Source organism: Ascaphus truei, chromosome 1 (genome assembly GCF_040206685.1).
Source record: "Ascaphus truei isolate aAscTru1 chromosome 1, aAscTru1.hap1, whole genome shotgun sequence".
Classification (NCBI taxonomy): Eukaryota; Metazoa; Chordata; class Amphibia; order Anura; family Ascaphidae; genus Ascaphus; species Ascaphus truei.
Genome location: NC_134483.1, coordinates 353,610,815 through 353,633,943, shown reverse-complemented (window position 1 = coordinate 353,633,943; position 23,129 = coordinate 353,610,815). Strand labels below are relative to the sequence as shown.

The 23,129-nt window shown below is 49.9% G+C and overlaps 1 protein-coding gene and 1 long non-coding RNA gene across 3 annotated transcripts in view; one reads left to right on the top strand and one right to left on the bottom strand.

The window, feature by feature from the left end:
- Positions 1-23,129, top strand: part of LOC142499720 (uncharacterized) — a 118,146-nt gene that overhangs the window by 16,095 nt on the left and 78,922 nt on the right. The window lies entirely within an intron of this gene.
- The window catches only part of LOC142499714 (NADP-dependent alcohol dehydrogenase-like), a 72,182-nt gene continuing 61,545 nt past the window's right edge, over positions 12,493-23,129 (bottom strand). The window contains exon 9 of the mRNA XM_075609503.1: positions 12,493-12,978. Within this exon, the coding sequence (XP_075465618.1) occupies positions 12,954-12,978 (25 nt within the window). The 3' untranslated portion in view covers positions 12,493-12,953. The remainder of the gene's footprint in view (positions 12,979-23,129) is intronic.

Sequence of the window (23,129 nt, the reverse complement as noted above, 5' to 3'; positions counted from 1 at the left end):
TCACTTATCACTATATCTGATTTTCTCACTAGTCAAACCCAGACACCCTCACCACTGGCTAGGAGTTCCGTTATCAGACTTTTTGCACTAGTAAACACGCCTATTTCTGTTTTTGTCATGACAAGCACCCCTGTTGTTAGGGCCCTTGCAGTTTTGGATAAGACTCCTTTTACTTCTAAGGTTTCTGCTATTAAGAGTTTCCACGGTTCCAACTTATCGCTTATTGTCTCTTTAACTCCCATCATTATTCCCCCATTACCCGTCACTGACTCCCAGGCACCAGCTCCAGACGCTAGTTCTCCTATCAGTACCCCTGCATTGCTAGATGTTCCTGTTATGGATTCTGAGCCTCCAGCTCCGGAGTCGATTCCTCTACTCGCAGTTGCTTTTGTAGTCTCTCAGGTCCCTGTCACTGAAGTACAGACTTCAGCTTCTGATGATAGCTCCCCTCCCTCCGCTACCCTCTCACTGTCTGATTCTCAAGTTCCTGATATTAAAGCCCTAATGCCTATTCCTACTCCCCAGACAATACTATCTCCCACTGAGGGTTCAACAGTATTTGGGAGCTCCACTGCCGATTGCTTCACTGCCTCTGCGAACCCATGGTTAACCCCCTCGGAACCTTCTGTTGCCCCTGTTATTTCCTCTGTGTTGGAAATACTCTGTACGTATCCCAAGATTTCGGTCTCTAATCCTGGTTTACTGCTTGCCTTGTCACCTTCCATACCAATACCTGGAAATGCTCCCACCCATCCTATACCCTCACTGACCACTACCTGGGAGACCTCTGGAGGAGAAGACCCTCTCAAATTCCTACATGCAGTGGTCAGCCAAGACTTTTTCTGTCCCGAAGGTTGCCCTGGTATATTCGATCAACTATCGATGCCGCTTATCCTAAACTCTGTTTCCATTACTAAAGACTGGGCTCCCAGTGGGGGTTCTTCTGCCGTTTCTGCTCCGGAAACCCCTGGTTATTCACAACCCTGGATTCCCAAGCCATTTCGCGTGGCGAGCCATGTACCAATGTTGTCGCTACCACCACTCTCATATCCTAGAACAGTACTCGCCAAAGAACTGCTCGTTTACGGATCCCCTTTCCGCCTAAAAAACTTTAGGAACAACTCAATCTCCCCTAAACTCATGGATGGCCCTGTCTGGCCGCAGTTCTCACCAGGGGGTGGGGGTACACAAAGGAGTGCCCACGAGTCTCTGGACCATGACTCTACTCCCAATCCTAGACAGTTAAGGAACAATTCCAGGTCCCCCAACTCTATGAGTGGTCGTATTCGCCCGGAGGTCTCACGTGAAGGGGGGGGGGTACTTTAACGGATCCGCACCTTAGTTTACTGCTTACCTTGCCTTACAGACCTGTGCAGTCATGGAACACTTCCCCTGATATTTACTGCAGCCTTGATTCACTCACTAAAGCAATTCTGTTACACGCCAATTCTGCTATTGGTTCACTGACCTTTAAATACAGCCTTCCCACAATGCTTCCCTGCCGAGCATAATCCTTCCTGGATGTCACACGTGTTCTGCCACAAGCCCTAGGCTTGGCTCCGTTGTGTATTAACCTCTCTAGTTTCATTCCCTAGTTCCTGAGACCTGCTGCTAGTCTTCATGCAGGGGCCTGTGTTCCCTGAGTATCCTGAAACCAGCTACTACTCTCTACGTAGAGGCCTGCTTTCCTGAGGCCTGCTGTACTTCCATAGCAGAGGCCTATCTACTGGTTCCTGAGGCCTGCTGCTAGTTTCACGCAGAGGCCTGTTCTGACTCCTGTGCTGAAGCGGAGGACTCTCCAGTGTGTACTTCAGCTCCCTGTTTCCTGAGGTCTGCTGTCCTTCCATAGCAGAGGCCTGTCTACCGGTTCCTGGGGCCTTCTGCTCTCTCTCCATTGCAGAGGCCATGTCCTGTTTCCTGTGCTGAAGTGGAGCACCTCCAGTGTATACTTCAGCTCCCTGTTTCCTGAGGCCTGCTGCCCTTCCCTTAGCAGAGGCCGGTCTATGAGTCCTGAGGTCTGTAGCTCTCTCTCTTCTTGCACAGGCCCACTCTGGACTCTGGTTTACCAGTGCTGCTAGGCGGTGTGACCACTCCGGTCTGCTTATCCCTTCCTGTGACCATTACCATGGGCCGTGGTCACCGCACACGCAGAACCTGCTCCCGCCCTGCAGCTATTACGCTGAAGCGGGACGTAGTTGACTCCCTGTTGCTGAAACTCCCCTTGGATAACGTTTACCCTGAAGTCTCCAATCCTGACCCTGGCTTGTCCACTGATGATGCTGCTTTTTCCAGTCCCGACCCTGCTATGTACGACTACGAACTGCGCAAACCGGATCAGCCTGCGCGGTCTAAGGTCGGTGCTTATACAACCCCACCTCAGCCACGCGGTCCGACCCAGGTTTGTGGCGAGCACAACCGTGACACTGTGGTCTGAAAACTGATACCTATCTTGAAAGCAGCTACTTATTCACGGGCACACTTCTTCAATCAGTGCTTGGCACAGCACTAGCAACTCCCACTTGTGTCGCAAATACAGTTAGCTCATAGTTCATTCATTCATTGTAACCGCAGATAGCTTCTTAGCTGCAAAATAGGGACAATAAAGGTAGTGTAGGAGAAAATATAGGCTAATGGTTGCCACACATTTTAACCCCTTCTGCCCCAACACGGTTTAGGGTTACCTTTATTATTGTTGTTGTGGCTTCCTCCTGTGGCACTACTATTGAAATTGATTCTTCCCTTGTAAACACAGAAGCAAATAATTTGTTTAATACCTCTACTTTTTCCTTATCTCCAATTATCTGCCTGCCCATCTCACACTGAAATTGTCCTATATTTTCTTTTCTATTTATTTGTTTTGTTATTAAGGTACTTAAAGAACTTTTTAGGGTTGATCTTACTTTCTATTGCAATCCTTTTTCATTATCCATTTTTGCTAATTTGATTGCGCTTTGGCAATTGTTATTTTAATTTTGTTACATGCCTTATAATTCTGATACGATGCCTCCGTCCCTTCTGACTTCAATAATCTAAATGTCTGCCTCTTCTTTTCCATTTCCTCCCCTACCTGTTTATTTAGCCACATTGGTTTTTACTTATTTCTTGTATTCTTATTACCCATGGGTATACACTGATAAGTGTGCTTTTCCAACAATGGTTGAAAGACTGCCCATTTATCGCCTACATTTTTCCCTGCAAGAACATCATCCCAGTGTATTACTTTTAGATTAGTCCTCAGTTTATTAAAATCTACGTTTCTAAAGTTTAAGGTTTTTTTTGAAAACAAGTAATCTGTTTTTTGATAATTTATTTCAGATGAGATCATGTTATGATAACTGTTATGCAGTAAGTTAAAGTGGATACATGACCCCCATATAATGTATGAAGTTTAGGAACCATTCAAAGTACATCTCAGTACTTATGTGTACTTGTGGATATATCAATAAAGCAGGAATAGTAGCACTGCGCGATTGAAAAAAAAATGTATTACGAGATTGAAGCAGGGGGTCGCCGGAGCGGAAAAGTGTTAATTTCAGCTCCTGGGACCGCCTGCTTCAAGAGATACAGGTAAACCCCGTTATAGCGCGCCCCGTTATACCGCGAAATCGGTTATAACGCAGTTTTCACGTGGCTCCCGTTTAAAAATAAATAAATAAATGTTTAAATTAATATTTTTTTTGCGCACTGCACACACTGCACACACTCTCACTGCACACACTGCTCACTGCACACACTGCACACACTGCTCACTGCACACAGCACACTGCACACACTGCTCACTGCACACACAGGTCACTGCACACACTGCACACTGCTCACTGCTCACTGCACACACTCTCACTGCACACACTGCTCACTGCACACACTCTCATTGCACACACTGCACAGTGCACACTGCACACACTGCTCACTGCACACACTGCTCACTGCACACACTGCTCACTGCACACACTCTCACTGCACACACTCTCACTGCACACACTGCACAGTCTCTCACTGCACACACTGCACAGTGCACACACTGCTCACTGCAAACACTGCTCACTGCACACACTCTCACTGCACACACTCTCACTGCACACACTCTCACTGCACACACTGCACAGTGCACTCACTGCACTCACTGCACACACACACACACACACACACACACACACACACACACACACACACACACACACACACACACACACACACACACACACACACACACACACACACACACACACACACCCATATACACACACACACATACACACCCATATACACACCCACATACACACACACCCATATACACACACACTCTCACTGCACACACTCTCACTGCACACACTGCACAGTCTCTCACTGCACACACTGCACAGTGCACACACTGCTCACTGCAAACACTGCTCACTGCACACACTCTCACTGCACACACTCTCACTGCACACACTCTCACTGCACACACTGCACAGTGCACTCACTGCACACACACACACACACACACACACACACACACACACACACACACACACACACACACACACACACACACACACACACACACACACACCCATATACACACACACATATACACACACACACACATACACACCCATATACACACCCACACCCACATACACACACACCCATATACACACACACAGTTTCTCTCCCATATATACATACACACACACTCTCTCACTCTACACAGACGGGGGGGGGGTCGGAACAGAGGAAAGGCCGCGAGCAGCACCACCACCCGCTCCCCCCCCTCCTCCCGCGCAGGCAGCGGGAGCGCCGGGGACAGCGGTGGGGAGAAGAAACCCCCAGCTACCACCTCCATGCAGGCAGCGGAAGCACCGGGCACGTGGGGGGGATCAGAGGTAAGCGGGAACCCGAGGGACATCCCCGCTCCCATCTCCTGCCCCGCGGGCTGTCACGCGGTGACAGGGGGAAGCGGGGACCAGAGGGACATCCCCGCTCCCATCTCCTGCCCCGCGGGTGAAGGGTGCTGCGGGGGGAGGGTGATGATACGCCGATGCGGCGGCCATTTTTTTTGTGCGACCCCGTTACTAACGCGGTGGTCTCGGGGTGGACCCCGAGGACCGCGTTATAACAGGGTTTACCTGTACTTACCACTGTAGGTGCTGTCGGTATCTCAGTGGAGTTCACAAGGGCCAATAGGAAGCCGCAAGAAATTACGTTGCGACTTCCTGTTGGCCCACATGATGCAAGGCATTTAAACATCGCCATTTTGTTAGGCACACTAGTTCCCTGGCTGCAGATACCGGCGCCCCCATGGAGGTAAGTATTTTTGGAAGTACGGGGTCCCTGGAGCTGAAATGAATGCAGTTCAATCCTGTAATTAAAAAAAAAATATTAATCAAATCATGCAGCGGCCGTTATTCGAACAAATCACGGCGCCATTTTCGTGTGCGCTGCTGTTCTCCACACGGCATTAATGCCACTAATCGCCACAGGCACATGTGTTTATCACGGTTGCTTTCTTTGAATTTCATGGATTGTGTGCAATTAAATGCAGTGAAATGAATGAATTGTAATGTGTACAGTACTGTGCTACTGTGCTACTGTGTCAATTTCAGGTGTTTAAAAGCCAGAACACTAAAATGCCATTTTCTGCACTCGCCTGCACGCGCGTCTTAAGGCGGTACGGTTGGAAGAAATCCCGCGCCATGACATGGGTATTCCGAGGTATACACCGCGTGAAGTGTTTCAATAACGGCCGCTGCATCTGTACATGTTCTTCTGTTTTAAGAGACTATTAGCATTTTACAAAATCAAGCAGCATTCGTTATCAAGCTCAAACCGATTACATTACTTATTTTTTTAATGCATTGATTCTTTACTTCTTTTTTAACTGCACAGACTACAGTATGCACTTCAGCAGGCAAATGCTCTGTCCCTGTGTGCTCATTTGTATCTCCCTACCCAGAATACTTTTTTTGTATGACAGGTGACAATGGAACAAATTAAGGTTTTTAAGACTTGTGAAAGACATGCAAATACATGTTAATGCCCAGGCTCTAAGCAGCAAGACTACATCAAGGGTATTGAGGCAGGATGAACATTAGACAGCAGTCAAAAGTTAGTCCTTGGTAGTCAGACATTACAATATCAAGGCTCTCCACAGAATGAGGGTCTTGGCTGAAAAGCAGTTCCTCAGCAAAGATATAAAACGGGAAGACAGGAAACACCCTCCAAGCACATCAGCCATAGGCAGTCTTATGGTCAGTGCTGCATATAGGGCAAGTGTCTTTCTCAGTAGCATTCTGTACAATTGCATTGCTAAGTGAAATGAGAATGCTGAATACCTGGAATGGAGATAATTCCCAAAATCAGATTGTTTAGCCAGATTCTTGACCTGGGCCATATTGGGAAACACAGATCAAATAGTTTCCTCTTGAAAATAGCATACATTTTAAAATGGCAACTATTGTAATGCTTATACATTTTTTATTGTTGTGTTATATATGGTGACTATAAAAGTAGTGTGATGTTTTATAGTCATTGCTTGGTTCTTAAAATTCTACCTGTTTGGGATATAAGACAAGAATGGTGATGAGATGATGAGAATCTGGTTTAATTCATTAAAATAAGACCATAAGGAGTAATAATAATCAGGGAGACATTTGTATTTCCTTTATTTTCCTTTATTCACTTTACCATTAGCATTACAACACAAAAGATAACTTTTTTTTTTAATCTTGTTTTTACAACAGAATCAATATAGAAAAAATCATGTTTTGGACAAATTAAAATAAAATGTACTGGCAGGATAAATGTGTGTATGAAACATAGAACTATGGCTTACTGTAACTACTATACAGGCATACCCTGGTTTAAGGACACTCACTTTAAGTACACTCGCGAGTAAGTACAAATCGCTCAATAGGCAAACGGCAGCTCGCGCATGCGCCTATCAGCACGCCCTGAACATCAATACCGGCTCCCTACCTGTACCGAAGCTGTGTGCAAGCGGGGAGACTATAGAGCCTGTTACACATGCGTTATTTACATCAGTTATGCACGTATATGATGATTGCAGTGCAGTACATGCATTGATAAGTGGGAAAAAGGTAGTGCTTCACTTTAAGTACATTTTCGCTTTACATACATGCTCCGGTCCCATTGCGTACGTTAATGCGGGGTATGCCTGTAGTTACGCTAAAATACCGAAATTATACAACCAAACTTATTTTATTATGAGATGGACTGGGATCTGATATTAAGACTACTGTAATGATCATAAACACTCGTTGTTTATTCTGAGTATTATAGTAAATTTAATATAAATCTTAAATTTCCAAGAGTTGTACAGTTTGGGATTAACAAGAGACTCTGTTCATTTTCTGTTGGTAAAATGATTGAGAATGAATGATAAAGAAGCAAATAAAAGGAACACCACACCAGCGGACATCACAGGACTACTGGTAGGGAACTTAGAACAGCAAAATGTTACAAGCACTAAAAGAAAAGGAACAATAAAAAAAAAAAAGATTAATTAAAAATCGTAGAATCCCCCCGATTAACATGAAGAATTAAATTATTAAATGGAAACTTAGGACTTCTATTTTCCTCCACACAATTTAGGTTTACCTAGAGAATGTACTTGTCTCAAAACATGGTCAAATATGGCTAGAGACCTGTGGGGGGTCAGTGTTAGTCGTCTGCTAGTTTACTGTGCAATTTGCTTTTTATAAACTGTACCGTAGTCAACTACTGTGGCTAGAAGGATTGTATGCTAGAATAAGAGTGCAATTAGATAACTGTTGTAAATATTTTGAGTAATTTATTTGGATTTGCCATCTGTTAGATTTTTACAACAGATATTCACCAAAGAAATGTTTGAGGTCTGAGGAAATGTGTTTTCATAAGAGTTGAAAAAGATTGTGGACACAATATATTAATACAATAGTATACTATTATAGCCATTTGCAGTCATCGGTATCACTCATTGTATGAGCAACAGCTTTATTTAATATTTAATCTGTGGTAAGATACCATAGAGAACGTTGAACATTTAACTTTTTTAAATAATTCAATTCTTCAGTACTTGGGGTTTCATTCCTGCTTCCTATTAAAATGTTTGATAACATACACATACAGAGATTACGTTTTTTAATTGAAAATAAACAGTGTTTAAAATAGATTGTGAAGCCTTTTAGTAGAAAAATGAGAGGTTCAGCTATAAAGAACTCTTACGGTATGTTAGTCCTCTAGAAGGTATCAGAAACCTACAGTGATTATACATAGAAAAGCCTGAGTAGGGTGTGTTATATTTTCCCCACATCCAATGTACATCACATTTCTCAAAAGTGAAACAACAAAGCTCTGTTCTTATTTAATTTGGCCTGTGTTACAGTACTTCCCATTTGCAAATAATTGCGGCCAGAATGTCGCAGAGCAACAGTAGAATTAATCTGTAATAATTATATTGATTGTTGTCTGCCTACTTGAATTGTACAATATTGGGACAGATTTGGCGCTGCCACACAGAATACCTTATTTACTTCAAAGGGGTTTTGTGTTTTGTTATGTTGAATCAGCGCTATCACAATTTATAGAATAAGATCCATAGTCTGACCGTCTTGATACTGTAGTGCCGATGAGTATTCTAAAATAAATCTTGGGCAATTACCAACAAGACCCAGGTACATGCTGGGTACATGCTGCAACATTTCCGTGACATTACTGCAGACAGACTAATGGCCCATCGGATTAACAGCGGGGGTCCCTGGCAGTCCCATTCAAACTGAATGGGACTGCCAGAGACCCCTGCGCTGTTAATCGTATGGGCCATTAGTCTCTGCAGAAATGTCACTGAAATGTTTGCAGCATGTACCTGTGAAAAGGAAAGATCCAGAGCTCCACGGATTTGCAAAAGTATCAAATTTATTGCGCCATACACAACGACCGTTTAGACCTTAGTAGGTTTTTTTCAAGTGAAAAGGCATGATGCCAAAGACAGGAAACAGGATATATATATATATACACCCCCCCATAATCAATAATAAAGTGATAAACCCTAAACAACTGAACAAATAGCAATCAGCACATATAGTTCCAATTGACAGTCTTATCTTTAGGCTTCCGATTGGCTGTTACTTGATCTCACTACTTTCCTTAGAATCCCCACTGCTGCTGCAGACCCATGTTGATTCCGGATGAACCCGGAAGTGCGTCACGCGCAAGCGTCCTCGTGCGTTCCATGCAATCCTTTCCGCGTTCCAGCGTCGATCCTCCTCACTTGGTTGGTCCTTCGGCCGAAATCTCGCGAGATTATGGCACTGCTTCAATTCTTTGAAGTTTCTTCTAAGTTTCTATATGTGCTGATTGCTATTTGTTCAGCTGTTTGGGGTTTATCACTTTATTATTGATTGTGGGGTGTGTGTATATATATAGCCTGGTTCCTGTCTTTGGCATCATGCCTTTTCCCTTGAAAAAGACCTACTAAGTCGAAACTGTCATTGTGCATGGCGCAATAAATTTGATACTTTTGCAATTCCGTGGAGCGCTGGATCGTTCCTTCTCACAGTTCAAGCTTGGATATTTGTGACAGGTATGCCTTTGAACCAGCAGCACCGGTAATACTGTTTTGTTTTTTGACTAATGGTGTGCAGCATATCACTGTTCATTTGACTGCAGCATATACCTAGCATGTACCTGGATCTTGTTGGTGATAGCCCCAGATTTTCCAAGGCAAGTTTAAGGCAAGTTTTAGAATAATCGTCGGCGCACCTGTATGTAACAATATTTTGTTTAAAACATTTTCTTTTTGCCATTAATTACTAAGGACATTAGATACAGGTAAAGGTACCAAGAAAAACATGTTTGTTATAGGAAAGAAAAAAAAATCTACAATTTATTACAGTATCTATATATATATTGTTGAAAACATTGTATGTTGGCTGTGCTTATGGGCAATCTGATTGGTCCGTCGGTCTGTCACTCAGCCTCTGGCCAATCAGATTGCTCCGTTAGCCTCACCTGCCCCCCCACGGTTCTCATTGGCCGGTGTGGTCTAACAGTGAAACCCACTCTTACACACACACACACCACCCTCACACCCCGTGCGCCTCTCAAAGACTGGCTACCACACGATGTGCACCAGCCGCTGCCCGCCCAGGTAAGTAACTAAACCACCGCCTCACACCCCTGTGCCTCCAGCCTCCCCTCCAGCTTACACCCCTGCCGGCGGGCCGCTGCCTCAAACTCCTGCACCTCCCCTCCCAGCTCACACCCTGCCGCCGGGGCCTAAAACCCCTGCACCTCTGGCCTCTCTTCCCGCCTTGCCTCCCAGCTGACACCCCTGCCGCAGGGCCGGCGCCTCACACCCCTGTGCCCCCCCCACCTCACACCCCGGCGCCTCCCGCCGCCTCACACCCTGGCGCCTCCCGCCTCAACCAGCCAGGATCAAGCAGCGGAATGGACGGCCTGGACCAAGCGGCGGAACGGACGGCGGGACCAAGCGGCAGAACGGACAGCCGGGACCAAGCGGCGGAACGGACGACTGGTAGAGGGAGCAGGCGAACGTAGGAGTAGGAGCGAGCAGCCGGGACCAAGCGGGGAAGCGGACGGCCGGGAGGGGGAGTGGGCAGCCCACACCCCTCACCCGTATCACACCAATTGCAAACAGGCTGCCTCCAGCCTCAGATCCGCAGGGGAGCGGGCGATGGGTGAGGGAGCGCCCGTCGCTTGCACGCGCCTCCGTCTGCTGAACATCCCCAGTAGACGGAAGGTTACTGGGGGGAGGGGTGAACGAACGACCAACCGGCCAAGACAGCGGGGGAACGGCCGGACGGGGGATACATTAATTGTCACTTACCCCCACCCCTTCACCTCCCCCCACCCCTTCACCTCCCCCACCGCCCCCCCACCCGACACCTTCATCTCCCCACCCACACTTCCCCCCCACCCCTTCACCTCCCCCCCACCCCTTCACCTCCCTCCCACCCCTCCATCTCCCCACCCACCCCTCCCACCACCCCTTCACCTCCCCCTCACCCCTTCACCTCCCCCCCACCCAACCACTTCATCTCCCCACCCACCCTTCCCCCCACCCCTTCACCTCCCCTTCACCTCCCCCCACCTCTCCGCCCCCCACCTTCACCTCACCCCTACCCCTTCACCTCCCCTCCCCCCACCCCTTCACCACCCCTCCCCTTCCCCCCACCCCTTCACCACCCCTCCCCTCCCCCCCACTCCTTCACCTCCCCTCCCTTCCCTCCCACCCTTCACCTCCCCTCCCCACCGCCCCACCACTTCACCTCCTCCCATCCCCCTACCTCCCTTCCCGACCCCACCCCTTCACCTCCCCGCCCCACCCCACCCCTTCACCTCCCTTCCCCCCACTCCTTCAACATCCCTCCCCCCACCACTTCACCTCGCCCCACCCCTTCTCCTCAACCCCCACCCCTTCCCCTCACCCCCCTTTACATCCCCTCAACCCCCCCTTCACATCCCCTCAACCCCCCTTCACATACCCTCCACCCCTTCACCTCCCCTGCCCCCTTCCCCTCCCCTCTCCCCCTTTCCCTCCCCCTTCACCTCCCCCCCTTCACCTCACCTCCCCCCACCCCTTCACCTCCCCTACCCCCTCCCCCTTCACTTCCCCTCCCCCCACCACTTCACCTCCCCTCCCCCCTTCACCTCCCCTCCTCCCTTCACCTCCCCTTTTGCCTCCCCCCAACCCTTCACCTCACCTTCCCCCCACCCCTTCACCTCCCCTCACCCCCCTCACTCCCACCCTTCACCCACCCTCACTCCCCCCCACCACTTCACCTCCCCCCACCCCTTCACCCCCCCTCCCCCCCACCCCTTCACCTCCCCCCCACCCCTTCACTTCCCCTCCCCCCACCCCATCACCTCCCCTCACTCCCCACTCACTCCCCCCTCCCCTGACCCGCCTCACCCCTTCCCCTCACCCTCACACCCTCCCCTCACCCTCCTCTCACCCCCACCTACCCCATCCCTCACCCCCCACCCCTCAACCACTCACCCTCCCACCCCCTCCCTCTCTCCCCCCATCCCTTCACACTCACCTCCCCCTCCACTCACCCCCTGTCCACTCACCCCCACACCCCCCTCACTCCCTTCACCTCCCCTCAACCCCTCCCTTCACCTCCCCTCAACCCCCCGCTTCACCTCCCCATCAACCCCCCTTCACCTCCCCTCAACCCCCCTTCACCTCCCCTCAACCCCCTCCCTTTCACCTCCCTTCAACCCCCCCTTCACCACTCCTCAACCCCCCCCCTTCACCTCCCCTCAACCCCCCCTTCACCTCCCCTCAACCCCCCCCTTCACCTCCCCTCAATGGTGACTATAAAAGTAGTGTGATGTTTTATAGTCATTGCTTGGTTCTTAAAATTCTACCTGTTTGGGATATAAGACAAGAATGGTGATGAGATGATGAGAATCTGGTTTAATTCATTAAAATAAGACCATAAGGAGAAATAATAATCAGGGAGACATTTGTATTTCCTTTATTTTCCTTAATTCACTTTACCATTAGCATTACAACACAAAAGATAACTTTTTTTTTTAATCTTGTTTTTACAACAGAATCAATATAGAAAAAATCATGTTTTGGACAAATTAAAATAAAATGTACTGGCAGGATAAATGTGTGTATGAAACATAGAACTATGGCTTACTGAAACTACTATAGTTACGCTAAAATACCGAAATTATACAACCAAACTTATTTTATTATGAGATGGACTGGGATCTGATATTAAGACTACTTTAATGATCCTAAACACTCGTTGTTTATTCTGAGTATTATAGTAAATTTAATATAAATCTTAAATTTCCAAGAGTTGTACAGTTTGGGATTAACAAGAGACTCTGTTCATTTTCTGTTGGTAAAATGATTGAGAATGAATGATAAAGAAGCAAATAAAAGGAACACCACACCAGCGGACATCACAGGACTACTGGTAGGGAACTTAGAACAGCACAATGTTACAAGCACTAAAAGAAAAGGAACAATAAAAAAAAAAAAAGATTAATTAAAAATCGTAGAATCCCCTGATTAACATGAAGAATTCAATTATTAAATGGAAACTTAGGACTTCTATTTTCCTCCACACAATTTAGGTTTACCTAGAGAATGTACTTGTCTCAAAACATGGTCAAATATGGGTAGAGACCTGTGGGGGGTCAGTGTTAGTCGTCTGCTAGTTTACTGTGCAATTTGCTTTTTATAAACTGTACCGTAGTACAGTGGCTAGAAGGATTGTGTGCTAGAATAAGAGTGCAATTAGATAACTACTGTGGCTAGAAGGATTGTATGCTAGAATAAGAGTGCAATTAGATAACTACTGTGGCTAGAAGGATTGTATGCTAGAATAAGAGTGCAATTAGATAACTGTTGTAAAGATTTTTACAACAGATATTCACCAAAGAAATGTTTGAGGTCTGAGGAAATGTGTTTTCATAAGAGTTGAAAAAGATTGTGGACACAATATATTAATACAATAGTATACTATTATAGCCATTTGCAGTCATCGGTATCACTCATTGTATGAGCAACAGCTTTATTTAATATTTAATCTGTGGTAAGATACCATAGAGAACGTTGAACATTTAACTTTTTTAAATAATTCAGTTCTTCAATACTTGGGGTTTCATTCCTGCTTCCTATTAAAATGTTTGATAACATACACATACAGAGATTACGTTTTTTAATTGAAAATAAACAGTGTTTAAAATAGATTGTGAAGCCTTTTAGTAGAAAAATGAGAGGTTCAGCTATAAAGAACTCTTACGGTATGTTAGTACTCTAGAAGGTATCAGAAACCTACAGTGATGATACAGTACATAGAAAAGCCTGAGTAGGGTGTGTTATATTTTCCCCACATCCAATTTACATCACATTTCTCAAAAGTGAAACAACAAAGCTCTGTTATTTGTTATTTAATTTGGCCTGTGTTACAGTACTTCCCATTTGCAAATAATTGCGGCCAAAATGTCGCAGAGCAACAGTAGAATTAATCTGTAATAATTATATAGCCATGCATAATAATGGTATATTGCTTTCCTCTCTGTTGGCAGTAAGTCCTGGTAAGAACAGGTATGCCAGCAGTAGTTATGGAGGTTTCCCCTCATCCAATGGTGAGGTGCCCTGTGTATGCAGGGGAGTGGCCGTATGCTCTGAGTCCCTGGAAAGTGACATCAGGGATGCGCCTGCCTCCTGAAGTATATAAGGCACAACACAGTTAGTTAGAGTGGTTCTACAAGTGTCCTACAGAGTGTTCTGCAAGAGTTCTAGCAGTGTTCTGGCAGCTGTGGAAAGCTGTTTGCACATTGTATGGCCTGCATAAAGGATTGTGGGAATACTTTGTGACCCTAGCGGTCCAGGTTGACCAATCAGCTTGTCTAGCCACTCTGTGTCCAGGGACCTGGCACAGAGAGGGTCTCCCTAGGAGAAGAGGGAACCCCACTTTAATTCAGGAGGGCGTACCTGGCGAAGGGACAGCACGGAAGAATGTGCGGCTAGAGCCGGTAGCTGCATGTGGCAGTCTGCCACATCACCGTCTGCAATAAAGATGCCCTGTTTAAAGATACCTCCACTGTGTGAGTGTGAAATTACTCGCAAGTGGATGGCACCATCGAGAAGGAGTTCCTCACCAGGACCATCTCCCTGCGGAAGCATAGATCCTGATGAGGTGGAGGCGCTGCACATGATGTAAGTTGAACTCGCAACCACTACCTCAGCTACCTGCCTGTTGATAATCCCCTACTACCATCAAGCGGGAGACTCAGGAGTTCTGTTGCCTACAGGTGCACCACCACACACACACGTAATGGGAGTTGGTTATTAAGAGTACCCGGGCCAATGTGAGATTGGGGGGGATAAACTCGTTACATTTTGGAGGCGCTGCTGAGATTTATATATATACCTATCAACAGGACAGGCTTTTTCTAGGCACGCTTGGAAACAGGGAAAGTGTATACTGCCACTTTGTGCTGCGTTGGGCAGGGACCACAGGGATGGTATACCCTGGGAACCTGAGAGGAGTGAGTGGGTCTGGAGAGGGGCTATAGCTTTCCGAGTCACCTTGAGGTCGCGCTAGGGGTAGGACGCCTGAAGGGGTAGACTGTTAACTAATTGTCAGGAATCCTGGAGAGGGTCTGCACTAGGCTGACTAAGAGAGGTAGACGCCCAAGTACTGCATGGGAGCCCCAGAGTACTCTAGCCATTCCAGATCACTTACCGAAGGGAGCATAGACTGGGAGGAAGGAGATACAGTAGACACTGAGAGAATGAGCCTAGCCTGAGTTAGTGCAACACGAGTTAGACATATGTTAGGTACACGAGGTGGTGCACAAGGCATGTTTATTGTACGGATGTGGTAGCTGCCCAGCAGAGCGGAGCTCCATGTACAGTAACTCAGTATACCGTGAGCAAGAAGTGACCGTCGGAATGGAGGATCTGCAAGGAGCAGAAGGTCCAGGATGTCGGGAAGAGGAAGGAGAACAAGCTACAGGAGAGACTCTTGTGTGTTTGCTATGGAATGGCGTGAAAGCCATGGCTGCGCCGTGTTTGTCATGTTTTTGTTCTCAGGATGATACCCCTGAGAATAGTGAGAACGACAGTCTTGCGCGATGGGAGGAACGAAATGGACTTTGTTACACACCAATTAACAAACAGCCAGACGCTACCTCAAATGGAAAAAAGGACAGTACTTACCAAAATGGCGGTTCCCGCATTCCCGGGACACCGCGTGGGCCAGCTGCAGAAAGCCTTGCAACTCTGCAGTTTGCAAATTGTTGGCCAGGATTGGCGGCAACGAGGAAACTCCACCCAGTTGGGGAGTTTGGCGCGAAAGCTGGAGCCGCGCCCTCATGGACGATGACTCACTCAGCCCCAGTGCTGGGTCAGCCTACAAAGAGGAGAGACATCCCCCTAGTTTCAACCAGGGGGAGTGGTCTAAAGTTCCCCCGGATGTTAATAGAGGAAGTGGGGGGAAGGACAGATCACCCATCCCCTGCACTTCAGTTGCGAAGAGCCATCGATCACTACAGACCACTAGGAACAGTGCTCCCGTTGGTGACCATGGCTGAGCAAGCGGAGAAAGTGGAACAGAGTCCCTTAATATCCACCCACCCCTACTCGGCTCCAGGAGGCTTCCTGGTCATCCGAGTGGAAGGTGTGGAGACAGTGGTCTGTCTCTGCCTGCAGTGCATACTGCCTGGTGGAGCCGTGGGCAGTGAGGCCCGATGCCCTCACTGTAGCTTGCAGTACATGTGGCCCATGACAACGTTTATGCCGATACAAACTGTGGGGATGAAACATCCTACCCCGACGTTGGCAGCGGAGCTTCCAGGTGCCCTGTGGAGGGAGAATACCGATTCCGTGGAGCCGGAACCCGACCGGGTTCTCCAGCCGGGGAAGCCCAGTCATCGCAAAGGTGACCGGAAAGGAGCCCCTAGGCGGTCCCCTACTGGAATACCCCGACCGAACTGCAAAATAGAGTCCTCGGACGAGGAGTGTGCCAGGCTGGCCGAGGCACAGGACTTGCTGGAGGAGTACCATGCTACTGGTATTCCATGGCGAGACGCCATTCCCCGTGGTGTGGAGACACGAAGCCGTGTCTCCAGTGCCGCGACCACCCGATCGCCGGAGTCCCCCTGCCGTGGTGACTAGCGGATCGGAAGGAGGTCGATCCACCCCGACCCCGCGGAGCAGCAGGTTAACGCCGTGCTCACTGCAGATCCCGGAGTTAAAAGCGTGCGAAGAGCGGAACCAGGGTCAAGCTGGACCGCACAGCAGAAGGGCGTTGCCGGATATCCTCGTGGAGGAAGAGGTCTTGCTTGGGGACCCAACCCAAGATGGCGTCGCAGCACGTGCGGATCCCGAGGCATTTCCGGACGACCAGAGCGGTGTCAAGTGGGAGGCAGTGGCGCCTCTACAGTCGACCAGGGGAAGTCGATCCTCTACGGACAGTCGACGGAGCGGGCGCTTGAATCGGAGATCGAGAGGACCCGCTACTGATGAATCGAATGGACATTATGGTGCACGTGAGTCCGGTGTTACAGAAGAGCAGGCAGTGACCCTGCCGGCACCTACCATCCATTGCCGTCCTCCAACCCCGTCCATTCCCAGGGTTAGCCCCCAGGCCCTAGTTCAAACCTCCGTCCCTGTCACCTGTCCCTTTGGGTCGGCATCTAGTCTGGGTATGTCAGGGGATTCCCGGGGTCCTATCACCGAACGGACTGGAAGCCTGGACTGGGGAACATCTGATGATGGATCGGAGGGGGGAGGGAGAGTTTCACCCCGAGGTTCCATTGTTAGCGCGCTGAGTCGTGAGGGCGGACACTGGTCGCAGCGCAAAGAAAGGGTTATGCGATCTGAGGGTACTTCAGGGGTATCCTCGGGCGGTCCTGATGATGAGGAGGAGCCGATAGAACCTAGCTCCGAGGAAGCAAGGGAGACTAGGTGGTGGGCACCATTATACGAGGGGTATGTCGCCTGGATCGACCGCACTCATTTCCTGTTAGAGAGGGAGGGGGTGGTTGATCACTGGTGGGCTCCTGGAGATTTTGATGATGAGGCATACCTTAGGGCCCTAAGGGTAAGGTGGGATCGCATTCAGGAAGGCCTTATTACCCCAAAGGGATCAGCAGGGTTGGATGACCCGGTAGAATCAGATGAGCCCCTGTCATGGGTGTTGCCAGGCGCGGCTGGGAAAAGTAAATTGACCAGGACTTGCCGAGCTGAACGGGCTATCGCAGCTCAGTATAAGCGATCGCATGGGCTCGATAACCCGTATGTACCCGAACCTCTAATGAAAGAAATTGAGGAGAACCGAGAAAGGTGGCTCAAAAACGATATTGAGTACTATATTGTTAATAAGGGAGGGGCCATTAAGGAGATTCAGGCCGAGCAGAGGGTGTCCCAACTCATGCGGGTCTGGAAGATAGGACGCAGTGTGTATATGCACAAGTTGGTATACTGTAACGAGCGGGGGTTACCACGAGAATACAGTGTAACTGTTCATGATGCAGAGGGGCGGGAGGTAAAGAAGCCAGACCCTCGACACTATTATTAGGTCCGCAACGAGTGGTCTGCCTTTATTCTTTGCTGCTTACTGCTGGTCGGGAGCGGGTGTTATATCATTATTATGTGAAGTGATAATGTTTTAATTCTAAGTTGTGTGTTCTTTTTCAGTGTTTCCTGGAGCAAGGTACACTAAATTTAGGACCCAGCCGGGACGGTGGGGATTCACCAGGGGGAGTATATAGCCATGCATAATAATGGTATATTGCTTTCCTCTCTGTTGGCAGTAAGTCCTGGTAAGAACAGGTATGCCAGCAGTAGTTATGGAGGTTTCCCCTCATCCAATGGTGAGGTGCCCTGTGTATGGAGGGGAGTGGCCGTATGCTCTGAGTCCCTGGATAGTGACATCAGGGATGCGACTGCCTCCTGAAGTATATAAGGCACAACACAGTTAGTTAGAGTGGTTCTACAAGTGTCCTACAGAGTGTTCTGCAAGAGTTCTAGCAGTGTTCTGGCAGCTGTGGAAAGCTGTTTGCACATTGTATGGCCTGCATAAAGGATTGTGGGAATACTTTGTGACCCTAGTGAAGTAACTAGCGGTCCAGGTTGACCAATCAGCCTGTCTAGCCACTCTGTGTCCAGGGACCTGGCACAGAGAGGGTCTCCCTAGGAGAAGAGGGAACCCCACTTCAATTCAGGAGGGTGTACCTGGCGAAGGGACAGCACGGAAGAATGTGCGGCTAGAGCCGGTAGCTGCATGTGGCAGTCTACCACATCACCGTCTGCAATAAAGATGCCCTGTTTAAAGATACCTCCACTGTGTGAGTGTGAAATTACTCGCAAGTGGATGGCACCATCAAGAAGGAGTTCCTCACCAGGACCATCTCCCTGCGGAAGCATAGATCCTGATGAGGTGGAGGCGCTGCACATGATGTAAGTTGAACTCGCACCCACTACCTCAGCTACCTGCCTGTTGATAATCCCCTACTACCATCAAGCGGGAGACTCAGGAGTTCTGTTGCCTACAGGTGCACCACCACACACACACGTAATGGGAGTTGGTTATTAAGAGTACCCGGGCCAATGTGAGATTGGGGGGGGATAAACCCATTACAATTATATTGGTTGTTGTCTGCCTACTTGAATTGTACAATATTGGGACAGATTTGGCGCTGCCACACAGAATACCTTATTTACTTCAAAGGGGTTTTGTGTGTTGTTATGTTGAATCAGCGCTATCACAATTTATAGAATAAGATCCATAGTCTGACCGTCTTGATACTGTAGTGCCGATGAGTATTCTAAAATAAATCTTGGGCAATTACCAACAAGACCCAGGTACATGCTGGGTACATGCTGCAACATTTCCGTGACATTTCTGCAGACAGACTAATGGCCAATCAGATTAAGAGCGAGGGTCCCTGGCAGTCCTATTCAAACTGAATGGGACTGCCAGAGACCCCTGCGGTGTTAATCGTATGGGCCATTAGTCTCTGCAGAAATGTCACTGAAATGTTTGCAGCATGTACCTGTGAAAAGGAAAGATACAGAGCTCCACGGATTTGCAAAAGTATAAAATTTATTGTGCCATACACAACGACCGTTTCGACCTTAGTAGGTTTTTTTCAAGTGAAAAGGCATGATGCCAAAGACAGGAAACAGGATATATATATATACACCCCCCCATAATCAATAATAAAGTGATAAACCCTAAACAACTGAACAAATAGCAATCAGCACATATATTTCCAATTGACAGTCTTATCTTTAGGCTTCCGATTGGCTGTGACTTGATCTCACTACTTTCCTTAGAATCCCCACTGCTGCTGCAGATCCATGTTGATTCCGGATGAACCCGGAAGTGCGTCACGCGCAAGCGTCCTCGTGCGTTCCATGCAATCCTTTCCGCGTTCCAGCGTCGATCCTCCTCACTTGGTTGGTCCTTCGGCCGAAATCTCGCTAGATTATGGCACTGCTTCAATTCTTTGAAGTTTCTTCTAAGTTTCTATATGTGCTGATTGCTATTTGTTCAGCTGTTTGGGGTTTATCACTTTATTATTGATTGTGGGGTGTGTGTATAGATATAGCCTGGTTCCTGTCTTTGGCATCATGCCTTTTCCCTTGAAAAAGACCTACTAAGTCGAAATGGTCATTGTGCATGGCGCAATAAATTTGATACTTTTGCAATTCCGTGGAGCGCTGGATCGTTCCTTCTCACAGTTCAAGCTTGGATATTTGTGACAGGTATCCCTTTGAACCAGCAGCACCGGTAATACTGTTTTGTTTTTGACTAATGGTGTGCAGCATATCACTGTTCATTTGACTGCAGCATATACCTAGCATGTACCTGGATCTTGTTGGTGATAGCCCCAGATTTTCCAAGGCAAGTTTAAGGCAAGTTTTAGAATAATCGTCGGCGCACCTGTATGTAACAATATTTTGTTTAAAACATTTTCTTTTTGCCATTAATTACTAAGGACATTAGATACAGGTAAAGGTACCAAGAAAAACATGTTTGTTATAGGAAAGAAAAAAAAATCTACAATTTATTACAGTATCTATATATATATATTTTTGAAAACATTGTATGTTGGCTGTGCTTATGGGCAATCTGATTGGTCCGTCAGTCTGTCACTCAGCCTCTGGCCAATCAGATTGCTCCATCAGCCCCCCCCTGCCCCCCCACGGCTCTCATTGGCCGGTGTGGTCTAACAGTGGAACCCACTCTTACACACACACACACCACCCTCACACCCCGTGCGCCTCTCAAAGACTGGCTACCACACGATGTGCACCAGCCGCCGCCCGCCCAGGTAAGTAACTAAACCACCGCCTCACACCCCTGTGCCTCCAGCCTCCCCTCCAGCTTACACCGCTGCCGGCGGGCCGCTGCCTCAGACCCCTGCACCTCCCCTCCCAGCTCACACCCTGCCGCCGGGGCCTAAAACCCCTGCGCCTCTGGCCTCTCTTCCCGCCTTGCCTCCCAGCTCACAAACCCTGCCGCAGGGCCGCCGCCTCACAACCCTGTGCCCCCCACCACCTCACACCCGGCGCCTCCCGCCGCCTTACACCCCGGCGCCTCCCGCCTCAACCAGCCAGGACCAAGCGGCGGAACGGACGGCCGGGACCAAGCGGCGGAACGGACGACCGGTAGAGGGAGCAGGCGAACGTAGGAGTAGGAGCGAGCAGCCGGGACCAAGCGGGGAAGCGGACGGCCGGGAGGGGGGAGTGGGCAGCCCACACACCCCTCACCCGTATCACACCAATTGCAAACAGGCTGCCTCCAGCCTCAGATCCGCAGGGGAGCGGGCGATGGGTGAGGGAGCGCCCGTCGCTTGCACGCGCCTCCGTCTGCTGAACATCCCCAGTAGACGGAAGGTTACTGGGGGGAGGGGGTGAACGAACGACCAACCGGCCAAGACAGCGGGGGAACGGCCGGACGGGGGATACATTAATTGTCACTTACCCCCACCCCTTCACCTCCCCCCACCCCTTCACCTCCCCCACCACCAACCCACCCGACACCTTCATCTCCCCACCCACACTTCCCCCCACCCCTTCACCTCCCCCCACCCCTTCATTTCCCCACCCACCCCTCCACCTCCCCCCCACCCCTTCACTTCCCGCCCACCCCACCCCTTCATCTCCCCACCCACCCTTCCCCCCACCCCTTCACCTCCCCACCCACCCTTCCCCCACCCCTCCCCCTCCCCTTCACCTCCCTCCAGCCCTCCGCCCCACACCTTCACCTCAACCCTAACCCTTCACCACCCCTCCCCTCCCACCCACTCCTTCACCTCCCCTCCCTACCCCCACTCCCTCATCTCCCCTCCCTACCTCCCCACCACTTCACCTCACCCCATCCCCCCACCTCCCCTCCTGACCCCACCCCTTCACCTCCCCACCCCGTCACCTCCCCTCCCCCAACCCTTCAACACCCCTCCCCCACTACTTCACCTCACCCCACCCCTTCTCCTCACCCCCACCCCTTCCCCTCACCCCCCCTTTACATCCCCTCAACCCCCCCTTCACACCCCCTCAACCCTCCCTTCCCCTCCCCTCCCCCCTTCCTCTCCCCCCTTCCTCTCCCCCTTCCATCCCCCTACCCCTTCCACCCCTTCACCTCCCCCCCTTCACCTCCCCTCCCCCTTCACTTCCCCTCCCCACACCCCTTCACCTCCCCTCCCCCTTCACCTCCCCCCCAACCCTTCACCTCCCTTCCCCCCACCCCTTCATCTGCCCTCACTCCCCCCACCCCTTCACCTCCCCTCACCCCCCTCACTCCCACCCTTCACCCACTCACTACCCCCCACCACTTCACCTCCCCCCACCCCTTCACCTCCCCCCCACCCCTTGACTTCCCCTCCCCCCACCCTGTCACCTCCCCTCACCCCCCACTCACTCCCCCCCTCCCCTGACCCCCCTCACCTGCCTCACCCCCTTTCCCCTCACCCCTTCCCCTCACCCCACCCCCTCACACCACCCCCTCACCCTCACCCCCCCTCACCCCAGCACCCCTCACCCCCTCACCCTTCCACCACCCTCCCCCTCTCCCCCCCTCCCATCACACTCACCTCCCGCTCCACTCACCCCCCCTCCCCTCACCCCCACACCCCCATCCCCTCACCCCCACACCCCTTCACTCCCTTCACCTCCCCTCAACCCCTCCCTTCACCTCCCCTCAACCCCCACCACTTCACCTCCCCATCAACCCCCCTCAACCCCCCTTCACCTCCCCTCAACCCCCCCCCCCCTTCACCTCCCCTCAACCCCCCCTTCACCTCCCCTCAACCCCCCTTCACCTCCCCTCAACCCCTCCCTTCACCTCCCCTCAACCCCCCTTCATCTCCCCTCAACCTCCCCTTCACCTCCCCTCAACCCTCCCTTCAACTCCTTCAACCCCCTCCCTTTCACCTCCCTTCAACCCCCCCCTTCACCTCCCCCCAACCCTCCCCCACCCCTCAACCCCCCCCTTCACCTCCCCTCAACCCCCCACCCCTTCACCTCCCCTCAACCCCCCACCCCTTAACCTCCCCATTCACTTCCCCTCAACTCCCCCTTCACCTCCCCTCAACCCCCCCTTCACCTCCCGTTAACCCCCCCTTCACCTTATCTCAAC